The sequence below is a fragment of the Pteropus alecto genome, unplaced genomic scaffold (genome assembly GCF_000325575.1).
Source record: "Pteropus alecto unplaced genomic scaffold, ASM32557v1 scaffold74, whole genome shotgun sequence".
Classification (NCBI taxonomy): Eukaryota; Metazoa; Chordata; class Mammalia; order Chiroptera; family Pteropodidae; genus Pteropus; species Pteropus alecto.
The window spans coordinates 325,467-338,481 of NW_006436291.1; the positions used below are offsets into that span (position 1 = coordinate 325,467).

Consider the following 13,015-nt stretch of genomic DNA (forward strand, 5'->3'; position numbering starts at 1 on the left):
CTTACCCGCCCCCACCTGCGGGAGACCCGGCCCCCGGGCCTGGCTGGAGGCAGAGCGGGGCCGGGGACCCGGCACAGGGGGGGCGCCGAGGGCGGGACCCGGGACCCGGTGGGAAGGGAGGCCGCGGCCAACAAAGCCGGCTTCAGAGACCCCTCCGGGCCCCGCCCCCTGCAGATGGGGCAGCCGGCGGTGAGCGAGGACTGCATCCAGATGTACTTCAAGGCCAAGGGGCCCGTCACCCAGTTTCTGGGCCGAGCGCACCTGTGCAGGGCCCAGCTGTGCGCCCCCAAGTCCACGGACAACCTGGTGAGGGGGCCCCGGGGGGCCGCCCCCCCCCCACGTGCCCCGCCCTCAGCTTCCGGGGGCCGGCGGGGCCGCCGCTCTCAAGGGAACGCGCCCCTGTCTGGCCTTCGGGAACTTTTTCACAGCGGTTGCCTCGAGTCTCCTCAAAATCCCATGTCTTCTATCAGAAGTTCCTGTTTTACCCCCTTCCAAAATCGTGTCCGGCCAGACAAATCTTAAAGTGTTTTTCTCAAGAGTGAAGTGACCAGATTTGTCTTCAGTGATGTGAAACTTGCAGCGTCTCCTCTTTGTTTTCTTCCTAAGCACTGGTGTCTGCCCTGCATCCTGTTTGACGTTTGGCCTTTGCATCCTGGTGCCATGGGCCGGGGAGAGAGCAGCGGCCGGGGCTGCCAGGCCGACTCTAGTGAGGCTCATGTTCACAGAAGTGGCCGTGAGCAGCGGCTGATGTCTCGGTGGCAAGTTCGATTTAATCGTGCACCCTTATGTCGTTTTAGGAGGAATTCGAAAATTGCGTGACTCAGTACATGAAGGCCATCAACTTTGCCAAGGGAGAACCGAGGTAGGCCTGCGGGCTCTGCCGTTTCTAAAGGGCCGCAGACAAGGTTTGGAACCAGGGGACACCAGGGGCTCTGTTCAGACCGTAGGGTTTTGTCCTCGTCTGTGTTCTCGTGCCCCTGTGGCTGTGCCCACGAGTCTCGAGCCCAGAGCCGGGCCGTGCGCACACGGTCCTTAGCTGTGTCCTCTGCTCTGTTCCGTGGCTTCTGGAATGTGCAGGTGGCTTTCGGCACCTCTGAGGGCCTCTCCTTTCACCACGGCCTCTCGGGGGCTCAGCATCTTGGTTCCCTCTGTGTGCTGCCCCCACTGGCCGGCACTCGCTCTGGCCACCACCGGGGCCAAGGCCTCACATCTGCGGAGGGGATCCGGCCCAAACTCCAGCACCGTTTTCTACTTAATGAAAGCTGCTTCGTTGAAACTTGTTATCGAAACCGTTAAGCTTGCATACAAACTGCACATTTAAATACGAGCTATTTAAACAGGACACGACACTTAGAGGAGGTGTCGGCGTGAGTCCTGGGCTCAGTCCCTCGCTCTCCTGTCTCTGATGGCCCATAGGCCGGGGCCTGGACTGGGTGTGGGGACGCAGGGCCCAGCCCCTAGCGCTCACCCAGCGAGGCTGTGCACACAGGGAAGCCAGTGGCCTCAAGCCTGAGGTTCTAAGGACAGTGTGTGTTGCGAGGGGACCGTACCCTGGAACGGTGAAGCCGGAGCGGTGAGCATCCTTGGGGAGGGGCCTGGTGGCTGCTGCACGCCAGGGATCTTGGGGATACCTGCAGGCTGCCCGATGGGGGACCAGGAGCCTTGGGGGCTGTCAGGACCACCTTTGAGAATAGAATAGATGTGGACACAGCGGGATGGAGGATGACGGGGTGCTGAGTGAGCCCCTGAGGGACCAGCGGCGTTGTCCTGCCAGCGTCCTGGGTGACGATGGGCAGCACACGGCCCTCTAACTGCCAGCGCAGAGCAGCGCCAGGCACCTGGCAGCCTGCGAGGCGGAGCCTCTCCGGAGAGGCCTAGAGGAAGGCGCGAGTCGACCCCTGTGACCCCCGCGCTCAGTTCCTCAGGCGGCTCCCGGCAGCCGGCAGCCCTCGGGAGAAAGCCCCGCTTCCCCCACACGTGGCGCTTCCTGCACTGGCTCAGAGACTTTGTTCCTCAGAGCATCTGCTCCCTCCTCCACCTGCCCAAACTTCATGCCCTGCACTGCTTTCCTGGCTGATTCCTGGTCACTTTTGGGTCTCAGCAGGATGTCACCTCCTCCAGGAAGCCTTCTTGATTTCTCCTACACTTGCCTATTCTTGTCTATCCCTTGGGAGCCAAAGGAGGCCTTCCTTACTGGTACATTTTCACGGGGGGCCGATCGCTTTGTGGAGTGGCCGAGTGAGTGACGAGCTCTCTAGTCAGGAACCAGGAGCCCGTGGCCGGGAGATTGTGGCTTCGGCTGAGCTGGGTGCCCGTGGCTGCTGGGAGGGCGATGCATGTTCGCTCATGCAGCCTGGACTGTGAGTCCCAGATGCTCGGGACAGGGGACTCCAGGTCTCCTCTGCTCGCGCCGCAGGTATTACTTCCTGGTGTTCAACGCTTCGGTCCTGTACTGGCAAATGGCGAGGCCCTTCCTCAAGCCGGGGTACTGTCAGCACCTGATCCCCAGCCTCGCCCAGATCGTGAGCGTGTTGCAGCAGACGGAGGAGGAAGACAAGGACTGGCAGGCGGAGCTGATGCTGTGAGTGGGGGCGGCCGCCCTGCAGACCCCGTCCCTGCCCGCGCCTCGGGGGGCGGCCCTCTCACCGAGCCGCGAGGCCACCGCTCGCTCCCACCTCCAGTCACGGAGCTGTGGTCTTTTGTGTCTTGTCCGAAGATGCGTCTAAGCTCTGTAGACGACACTGCAGTGTCCTGGCCGTGTGGGTTAGTGACAGCAGGACAAGTGTTTCGACTGAAACCCAGCACATGCGCACTGGGTCAGAGCCGTGGCTCCTGGGGGTCAGGACTTAGTTCAGCACGTTGGTCCCAGAGTAGACGTTTCGGCAGAAACCTCGGCCCCGATGGCACGGGAAGCCACAGCGACAGGTCAGCAGGTGGATCTCGGGCAGAGGGCACTGGAGGAGTCTGTCACACTGTCCCTGTGTATGCCGAGTGCCATGTCCGTGCGCCATGGCTGGCGACCGTGTCCGCAGGTGGGGCCAGAGGGTCCGTCCTGAAGCCGGAGCCAGAACCAGCAGGCTTTCCTCCCGGCCGTCGGCCATCCGGGGAGCCTCTCACAGAAAAGATACACAGGCGGCGTCATTTCCAGCGTCCCACACAGTGACATTTCCCTCTTGCCAGCAGCGGCCTGGCTCTCCGTCCCCAGGCGTGGGGCGAAGGGCGGCCCGTCGTGTCTCTGAGGTGTGAGACACGCGAATGACGCAAGGGTGATGACCTGCTCGTTAGACACTTGCAGCAGGCTTAACACCCACCGCGCGCGTGGTCCCCAGGGAGCTCCTGGAGTGCTACCTGCGGGCCGGGAGGACGGAGGAGGCCGCGAGGTTCTGCGCCACCGCCGCGCCGTTCACGAAGGCCAACGCGCCCCACAGATACCGGCAGCTGTTCTCCGTCATGGTGAGCTGGCGTGTTAACAAATGTAGGTAAGGGGGCGCCTTCCTCAAATGCCACTGCTCAGGACACTGTCGAAACAGCCACGGGTCCGTCCACGCGGAATGTAAGACACACACCTAAGAAGAAAACAAAACGAAATTGTTTTCTTCGTTGCGACTCTGGTTATTTCCTTTGTGACAGTGTTGAATTTAAAAAAAGCAGAAAATTTGTGAAGATAAAGTAATCACCATAACGATGTGTATGAAGAGCACTCGGAACGTATTTGTTCCTCTGTGTGGGAAAAGCGAAATAATAAACATAATTAATGAAAAGATACTGTTACTTGCGAATATTAACGTTAAAGGAGGAGTGTTTGCAAAATAATAGCTAAACACAATACCTGGGTCTCTACCAAATGATCCGTTTAAATCTAGCTGGTTTTCGGGTTCGTTCGGTCACAGGTGCGCCATGAGCTGATGGACGAGCTTCAGTTAAAGGAAGAGAAGAGAGCTTCTATCAGCATGTCCGTCACGTTCCACATGAATACGCTAAGGGCGTAAGTGGTTTGGAGAGGGGGCCAGAGCCAAGTGGTCCCAGCCTCGTGCGGGGGGCGGGCTGGGCCAGCGGAGGCTGCGGGGACCCCAGCGAGGGTCATAGGGCAGAGTCACCAGCTGGTTGTGCCAGGTGAGGCCGGAGACACGGCCGTGGCACTGAGCAAAGTGAGGGGGGCTGTTGGGGTGCCTGGGAGAAAGGAGTTACCAGGCGGGACCAGCCGTATGAAGGGGCCAGGGGAGCGAGGAGGCCAGCGAGCGAGGGGACGGGAGGGAGCAGAGGGGCCGGTCCCAGGCCCCAGAGCAGGAGTGCAGAGGGCCCAGTGCCCCCCACGGGCCCCGCGCAGGCGCTGATGTAGGAACCCCCTGTGCATGGCGTCCGGGGGTCCTCTGAGCCAGCAGGTGCGAATGGTCTGGGGTCCGAGGAGGAGGGCGGTTTGTTTGGGCCTCTGGCCAGCGCGGATCACCTCATAAGAGTTCCTTTTACGATAATTCGAACAAACCTGACAGGAGTTTTTGGTTATTTAACGTTTAATTAATTCTAGGAAATTGGATAAAAACGAACTGCCTGAAGACGTGGGCAGGATCCTGAGGAAGACGCACCAGCGTTTGGGCTACTACAATCACCAGCGCTTCCCCTCGGTCAGGGAGGAGAAGTGAGTTCGCTTCCCGGCCTCCCCGGCAGCTGCCAGCGCTGCGTCCTGGGCGGCGGGCGCGTCACTGCACGCGGGACACTCCAGCGTCACGCGTGACTCCCGGGAGGTGCTTAGTCTCCCGCCTTCCGCCGGCCGCACGATTTCTGCAGGTGGACAAACGCTGCCCCCGAGCATTTGGGCTTTTTCATTCTGTGCGTTCCGGAACCCTCTGAGCGCTGGCGGGGGTGACAATGATCCCGGGTTAAGTTCCCGCCAGTGGGAAGCTGAGCCGGAGGGGACAGAGAGTGTGGAGTGTCCCCCTCCTTTATTCCCACAGCGGTGACAGGATTTTTCCCTGTCCAGCAGCTGTCACATTCTCACGTACTTTAAAAGAACGGGGAGTAAAGAACCTGTTGCTGAGCCTGCTGTCCCCACTGTCCCGGCTCCCGCTGTCCCGGCTCCCGCTGTCCCGGGCCCCGCTGTCCCCGGCTCACGCGTGCGGCGGCTCGTCGTTTCGGCGCTCAGTGAATTTTTCAGCACCCTGCATAGGAAGCCTTTTGGCCCTTTGCGCATAGCCGTTGTTTTGGATGCGTTTTCACTTTGTCGTTCGAGCGTCGATTCGGTGGTGTCGTGCGTTGAATTGTGTTTCTCAGAAAGACACAGCCAGGTCTCCGCCCTCGCCGCCTGCGCCTCTGTCCTTTCGAGGAGGGGAGTTGACACAGACTCGCATGGAGGGGGCCGCGGCAGGAGGGAGGCAGAGAGAGGGACAGAGCCGCGGCGGCAGCCGGGGCCGCAGGTGCTGGCCACAGCAGAGGCGGGGTGCGGTGGGGGCCGGCGGCAATGCGTATTTCCTTCCCAGAGCCTGAGGGCGCTCGGCCCTGCGACACCCAGACTTTGAACCTCTCGCCTCTCGAGCGGTGAGCGAGTAGCATTCTGTCATTTTAAGCCACCCAGTGTGTGGTAACGTGTCACTCAGCCGAGAAGACTCGTGGGGGCGTGTTAGCGATCTGCTGTCACATGACAGCACGGAGCAGCCTGAGCTGCTGCGCGCGGGGCGGGGATCCGGCAGTGGCCGTCAGGGCCTGGGGTCCCCTCTGCGGCTCGGCGGGCAGGCGTGGTCCGCGCTCCTGCGGGTGCTGGCCTGGTCCGTGCCTCTCCACGTGGCAGCTTCCTTCACCAAAGCCGGTGGGGGGCAGTCGTGAGTACGAGGGAAGGCAGAAGCGCCTGCCACCTCGTCAGGGCGGTGGCTGCTCGGGGTGCGGGTCTCCTGCTGGGTAGAAGCAGTTACTCAAGGGGAGAAGTCCCGCAGGCCGTGGCAGCAGGACGCAGGGCCACGGGCACCTTGACGTGGCCTGCAGCTGGGTTGGATGAGGGCGCACAGAGACGTCCTGTGTTCCTGTGGTCACTTCGTGTGTGACTTCCCCCACTGCTCTTCAGCTGACACAGATTCCATGGCCAGGGGTTGCACATATGCGTATTTTTTAAATGACTCATACTTTTTCATTTCAAATTTAAATGTAATTATTACAGAAAGTTCGAATATGGTATCAATATATATTTTCAAAATTATGATCACATAGTTTTTAACCTGCTTTCCTACATAAATCGTGAACGTTTTTCTGCATCGTGAAGTTTTCCTAGGCAGCGAGGTCCCTGACAAGGCCTTTGGGTCCCCTGGGAGCCCGTGGGGCACGTTCCTGGAAGCAGGCGAGGCGTGGCCTGGCCCCCAGTGTGCCGCCACGCTGGGTGCGGCCCTGGGGGTCTCACTGCACGCGTGTGGGGCGCCCTGCCTGCCCGTGATCCAGCCTCGGCCGTGTCGGCCGCCTCTGCCCGTGCGCCTGGCTCACCCTCCCTGCCCTCAGGGTTTGACACGGCGTCTGCCCCCCAGTGTTGCTGTGGCCGGAGAGGGTGCCAGGACAGTCTGTGAGCTGGACGGTCGTGGCTTCGTGTGCAGGCAGCATCGGTCGCTGCTCCTTGGACTGGACGAGAGGGTGTGTCCTCTGCTTGCTGGGGACACGGGCTCAGCGACTCAGAGCTGCCTCTGGGGTCTTTAGGTCTCACCTCAGCCTGACCCTTCGTGAGGGCCTTGCTGACACTTCTGGGGCAGGAAGAAAGTTCTGTCGGCTTAAACCTAAAAGGACTGAGAACCAGTCATTTACACCTATGGCTGTCCCTTCTCCCCAGTCCCCGCCTGCCTGGCCCATGCGGGGGGCGGGGGCGGCCCTCCCAGGGCCCTCTTGGTCCCAGGCTGAGTGGATGGAAGGTGAGGTTGGCAGTGACAGTGGGGTGTCCGGAGGCCACGCCCCTTCCCAGTGCAGGGAGCAGGGAGGATGGTGACAACGCGGGCCGTGGCGGTGCCGTTATGACTGGCAGTTACCTAGAAAAAGAGGGAAGGTTGCTGTCTGGAGACGGTGCCGGTGGCACTGTTGAGACACCTAGTGGCTGGCTGCCAGCGGTGCTGCTGGACGCCCTAAGTGCACAGGACTTGGCTGTCACGTGCCGGAGCCGAGGAGCCGGCGGTCTCGCTCCAGGGCTGCTGCCTGTGCGCCTGCAGCTTGGGCTCTTCGGATCGGGTGGTTCCGGCCTCCGACCTTGTCCCTTTTCAAAGTCGCTCAGGCCGTCACCAGCCTGTCGATTTCTACAGACACCCTGACTGGTGACTGTGGATGTTTTTGGTGATGTCCCCAGATGTTCCTCACGTGGCCTTGAGTCCGGAGCTGTGTGTCCACCCTCTGCTCCCAGCCACGGCTGCGAGCCTCGCGGTAGCCGAGTGCTGACTGGGCGCGTGCTCTGCCGTGCGGCTGGACCCTCCTGTCCCTTACTGACCCATGGCTGCTTTGCTTTTTTGTTTCCAGAATCCTCTTGCTTTTTGAATTAGCTCATCTTTCTTTGACCTTGAAATGCGAGGAGGTCTCCTCCGACTGCATCTCAGACTTGAAGATGATGGAAAGCAAAGTAAGTGGTCGGCGGTGTGGGTGCCCGGTGCCCGCGCGCGGTGGTCGGAGAGCCCCCTCCGGGGCCTGAACCTGCCGTTGGCGCGTTTTCTTTCTGTGCACGTGACACGGTGGAGATGCGATTTTTGCGATTTTGCCCATGCCCTTCTCCCTTTTCCTGTGGTCATAGGCGCTGGCCTGTGCCGCCACCAGGTGTTCATGTAACCCACTTGAAGGGCTGCACAATGTTTCACACATTCGTGATCTGTGACGTACTCTGCAACCCTGTCATTGGACATTGACATCCTGTTGTCGCTTGCTTTTTACTTCTGTAAAGGCTGCAATGACCATTTTGTGCCTAAAGCTTTATGTGCATTTAGGATTTTTCCTCAGGTAAGTTCATTGACGTGAAATTGCTAGGGAATTCTCACTTTTAAGGCTTTTAAATGCACATTATCATATTGCTACGTGAAAGAAGCAGAGTGGAATCGTGGGTCCAGGCCCGAGGGTGCAGGGGACGAGGGGCACGTCGGCCACGGGGTCGGACCTGCGGGGGGGCGGTGTGTGGTTCTGCGCGCCCAACGCTGGCTGGCGACCCGCCACTGCCGCGTCGTGTGCCGGAGTCCAGTGCATACGATTTCATTGGTCGGTTATACCTAGACAAGAACCTTAAATAAAAAGTAAAGCAGAGTAGACATTTCAGAAGGAAAGATCGGCAACCTTTTGAAGGTACAGTCATGCGGTTATCCAGAATGAAACAGCGAAGAGACGTTAGGAAGAAAATACACGGTGTCCTGGACCGTCGGGCAAGGTCAGGCAGGTGAGCAGGCCGGTCGTCGGCGTCCCCGAAGGAGAAAGGAGAAAGGATGGGGCCGAAAAAATATTTTGAGAAATAATGGCTCAAAGTTTCATGGTCTTTAAAGAGGAGAAAAAATTATGCTCTGAGGAACAAAAGTAAGGGTGAGAGCAGACTTTCCCGGGGGAAAATACATGTCGGGAGAGCTGAGGTCGGCGCCCCTAAATCCTAAGCTGAAAATGGCCAACCAAAAACCTGCACTCAGAAAACTCTCTTTCAAAATCAGAGGCAGATAAGGATGAATTAAAATATACAAGATCTGACAGAGTCTGACTAACAAACACTGCAAGAATTTTCAAGGAGGTTCTTCAGGCAGAAGGAAGAGGGGACCAGACAGGACTCGAGGTGACACAGAGCAGCGAAGGGCACGGGGAAGGTGACCACACGGCGGATGGAGACACTGAGCGAGGGTCCGAGGCTCTTCCAAAGATCTGGCTGTTCAAGAAATGCAGGGCTTGGATCGAAAGACTCAGTACTGTTCAGATGCCAGTTTCTCCAGACCGAAGGATAGATTCAGAGCAATCCCAAGCCAAGTCCCAGCGGAAGAGTTTCAGAAATCGACAAACCGATATAGAATTATGCAGAAATACACAGAGCCTGGAATGGCCGAAGGCAGCTTTGGACACGCGGAGCAGTAGCCTGAAGGCCCGTGACAGGGTCACGTCGGCGTGAAGGGACGTCGCCCAGTCCAGCACGACAGGCTCACAGATGTCTGGGCAGCCGACTTTTGACGAAGGTGCAACGGCATTTGGTGGATAAAAAATGGTTTTCTAAAAATGGTGCCGGAACCATGGAATAAATGTAAAAAAAAAAAAAGGTATCAATCCATACTTCACACCATATGCAGAAATTAACTCAAAATGCATCACAGACCTAAACGTAAGTATCAAAACTATGAAACTTCTAGAAAATCTTTTTGACCTTGGGTGAGGCAAATTATTCTTAGGATATCAAAAGCATAACCCGTAGGAGAAACTGGTAAATTAAACTTTATTAAATGAAGAACTTCTGCTCGCTAAATGATACTGTTAGGAAAATGAAAAGACAAGCCAGATACTGAGAGAAAAACTTTTCAAACCTCATGTCTGATAACGGACTACGTCCAGAGTATATAGAGAACTCTAACCACTTGAGAAAACAAACCACCTAAAAAACGCAAAAGATCCGAGCAGACGCTGCCCCACGGGAGACACACGGACGGACGCCAGCAAGAAAGACGCCAGATGCCGTGAGCTGCGACGTGCCACCCGTGTGGGGGGGACCCAGTCGCCACCGCCTGTGCGTTTTCACCCAACACTCCACTGCTGGACAGTTCTGGTCACCGAATGTGTGGAGGTTTTTCCCGCACCACGCAATTCTCCACGTCACCAGCTGGGGGCCCTGCAATTCACCTCGGTCCTCATGGGAGCGACCTGGAGAGAGCGTCAGGCCCACAGGCTAAGGGCTCCCTCAGCCCCACGGGACTGCCCCCACCTACGTGCCGATCGCAAGCAGCAGGTCCCAGGTCACCCCCAACTTCTGTCTGACTTGGCTACAAATTGGGGGTTCCCACAGCCCCTCCCGGGTTCTGTCCGTTCGCTACGTGGCTCGCAGAACTCAGGGAAACACACGTCTGCGGGTTTATTATATCATAGAGGACGTGGTCAAGGGCAGAGGCGAGCGGCCAGGTGAGCAGGCGTGTGGGGTGAGGCCTGGGGGGTCCCGAGCACGGGAGCTTCTGTCCCCATGGAGTTGGGGTGCGCTCGCTCCCCGCGTGGATGGGCTCACCACCCGGAAGCTCCCCGAAGCCCGTCCGTTGGGGTTTTACGGAGGCTTCTCGCACAGGCGGCCTGGGATCGGTGACCCCACTTCCAGCCCCTCTTCTGAAGACTGCCGTCCGAGCTGAAGAGTGCCCGCTGCCGGTCAGGGCCTGTCCCTCCCGAGACCAGCCCCCGGAGCCCCCAGGACCCGCGCAGAGTTGGCTCTTGGGGCTTCCTGTGTGTACACAGCCTCTCCACCACGCAGAGACTGGACTGGCTGCGGGAGCCGACTGGGCACAGCGGGCGGGGGCGGGGGCAGCTGGGTTCCAGGGCCAGGCAGGCCCGGCCGGGAGCAAGTCAGCGAGCGGCTTGTCCAGTCGCTCTAATTAGTTACAAATTCCGTGTCCAGTGACGTGAACTGTATTTCTCCCTCTATGATAACGGTAAAAAATTTCTTTTAGCTTTCTTACTTAAATCTTTGCATCTTTTGAAAACATTTTAAGTTTTAAAATATATTTTTGTGTGATCTTATGATTTTAATTTGTCGAATTTCTACTTTATACATTAATTAGAACTTAAAACTGTCTTTGAAGTTAATGAATGTGTGAGGTTTTTGTCAAAAATCTCCATATATACAAAAATGGCTCGTGTGTGCAGGACCCCGGGAAGCTGATTGAGATCGAGGGCCTGGAGTACGAGTTAGAAGCTCTGAGACTCGAGAGTAAGGTCAGGACCTACAGCCGAGCGGCCGTGGAGGTAGGCCCGGGGCGGGGCTGCAGGCCGTGCGCGTGAGCTGTGTGTGTGCCATGTTCGCGTGTGCCCTGCTGTGCCTCAGTTTCCCCACCGTAAGCAGAGGCTCTGGCAGGCACTTCGGAGGCTTGGGCGGCACCTGAGCCACCAGCCTTTTCCATGTCCGTGAGCGTGGCTCCTGGAGCCACCTCGGTCTGCTGGGCGTGTTGGGGGCCTGCAGCCAGGGCTAGGGCTGGGAGCCGCCTCTGGCTGAGCCCTGTGGTCTGTGGAGCTGCCCCCCGACCCCCCACAGGCCGGGAACCCCGCCCTGGAGAAGGACACCGTATCTCTGTGAGGGTCTTGCCACCTGGCCCAGGTCTGGGAAGGCACAAAGTCACCCCTGCCGTAGCGAGGGGCCGTGAGCTCCCTGGGCCTGGAGCCCTGACGGGCTCTGGGGATGGGGTGAGGTCGCTGCAGGGGAGGGGCGTGTGGGCAGGGGCGCTGTGTGGCGCTGTCACTGCAGCCGCGCTGACTTTCTCAGCTGCCCTACTCAAAACCGTAGACTGTGGAAGGTTCCGTCTGTGGCCGCAGAGAAGGCGACTGGCTTTCCGATGAGTTGGTGCAGGGCTGCCGCTGTCCCAAAGAGCCGGCCCCACGCTCGGGCCTGTTCACGGACAGAGGTCTGGGCCGGCAGCCGCCCCGCAAAAGGGACCAGAGGTCCTCGTACGCTAGTCCTTAGTAAGAATTCCGCAGATGAAGAAGGAACGAGAGTTCGTTGGAATAGAATACTGGCCGCTAGCGAGGCGGCCACTGCCTGGAATTGCTCGTGGGGCCCTCACAGCAGCCCCACGTGCCAGGCTGTCCTCGTCCCGTGTCACCCGCCTGGCCTGGGAGGGCCCCGCCGGCCACCTGCACGGAGAGGAGAGCTCCGTGCTCCACGCCCTCGGCCGCTCTGCGTGGCATACTCACCTCCACCTGCCGGTCACTCGTGTCCCTGCTGGGCTGCCAATGGGCTGACCCGCCGGCGCTGACCCTCTCGAGGGAGGTCACGCCTGTCGCAGACGGCCGTGTGCTGTGGCGGCATCTGCCAGCGGGCAGGCGGGCGGGGGAGACATGTGGCAGAACTGTCTCTCAGGCGGCCGTGGGCGTGGTGCTCGGGCCTGCTCGAGTGGCCACGCGGTGCCGGTGCCTCTGCCTCCGCCGGCGAGGACCCCAGGCATTGGCTCCTGGGGCTTTGACGCCGTGTCTCTGCAGCCTGCTGGCCTGGGCTCGGGGATCCCAAGCTTGGCGTGACCCCGGCCCAGGCGCAGTGTGAGCAGAGCCCGAGGCCCCGGGGAAGGTGTGGGGCGTGAGGCCGGGACCAGGGCCTGGCCGTGGGGGGCGCGTGTCGCAGGCTGGGGCAGGTCGTCTCCAGGCGGCACGGCTGATGGGGCCCAGGCCCCCAAGTACACGAGGCCAGGAAACAGGAGGGCGATGCACAGAGGCACGTCCACTGCAGCCTCGTGAGGCAGCCAGACCCTTTCGGAGAAGGTTGCGTAGGCCATAGGCCGTCCGCATGGACAGCGTCTGACCACGGGTCTGGCCCCACCCGCTGCCTCCTGGGCCTCACGCGTCCCGGGCTCGGGGTCCGCCCAGGGCTGCCGGGGCCCCAGGTCGTGCGGGCAGGCCCGATGGCCGCCACTCGCCGGGCAGTCTTCACGGACCGGTCCCTGTCTCCCCGCAGAGCCAGCTGAGCATAATACAGAGACTGGACGTCGCGCTCCAGCGAGCCGTCCGCCTGGGCGACCTGCGGGTCATCCACGTGCTGTGCACCACCCAGTGGAACCTGTGTCTCCCGCTGCTGCAGCACAGCCTGCGGCGCCAGCTGCGGAGGCCGCTGGCCAGCGTCGCCGCGATCCTGGAGAAGGTGGACAGGTAGCGCGTGCGGCGCGTCGTGGGCCGGCCCCTCGGAGAGGCCTGACGGGGGGCAGGAGAGGGTGGGCAGCGTTCGTTCCCCGAAGGCGTGTCACAGCGTTGGGACGCTGCAGGGTGGCCTCACAGACGAGGGACTCAGCCCCACAGGGGAGCAGACGTGGGGGTGGCTTCCTGTCTCTCTGTGTCCTGAGGGAAGTCAGAGGGGGCGCTGGGGGGGCGGGGCTTCGGG

The 13,015-nt window shown here is 60.0% G+C and overlaps 1 protein-coding gene across 1 annotated transcript in view; it reads left to right on the forward strand.

The window, feature by feature from the left end:
- Positions 1 to 13,015, forward strand: part of CFAP46 (cilia and flagella associated protein 46) — a 67,203-nt gene that overhangs the window by 2,368 nt on the left and 51,820 nt on the right. The window contains 9 exon segments of the mRNA XM_025047544.1: positions 175 to 306; positions 798 to 862; positions 2,417 to 2,581; positions 3,330 to 3,453; positions 3,891 to 3,985; positions 4,526 to 4,636; positions 7,471 to 7,570; positions 10,801 to 10,899; positions 12,596 to 12,786. Of these exon segments, the coding sequence (XP_024903312.1) occupies positions 175 to 306; positions 798 to 862; positions 2,417 to 2,581; positions 3,330 to 3,453; positions 3,891 to 3,985; positions 4,526 to 4,636; positions 7,471 to 7,570; positions 10,801 to 10,899; positions 12,596 to 12,786 (1,082 nt within the window).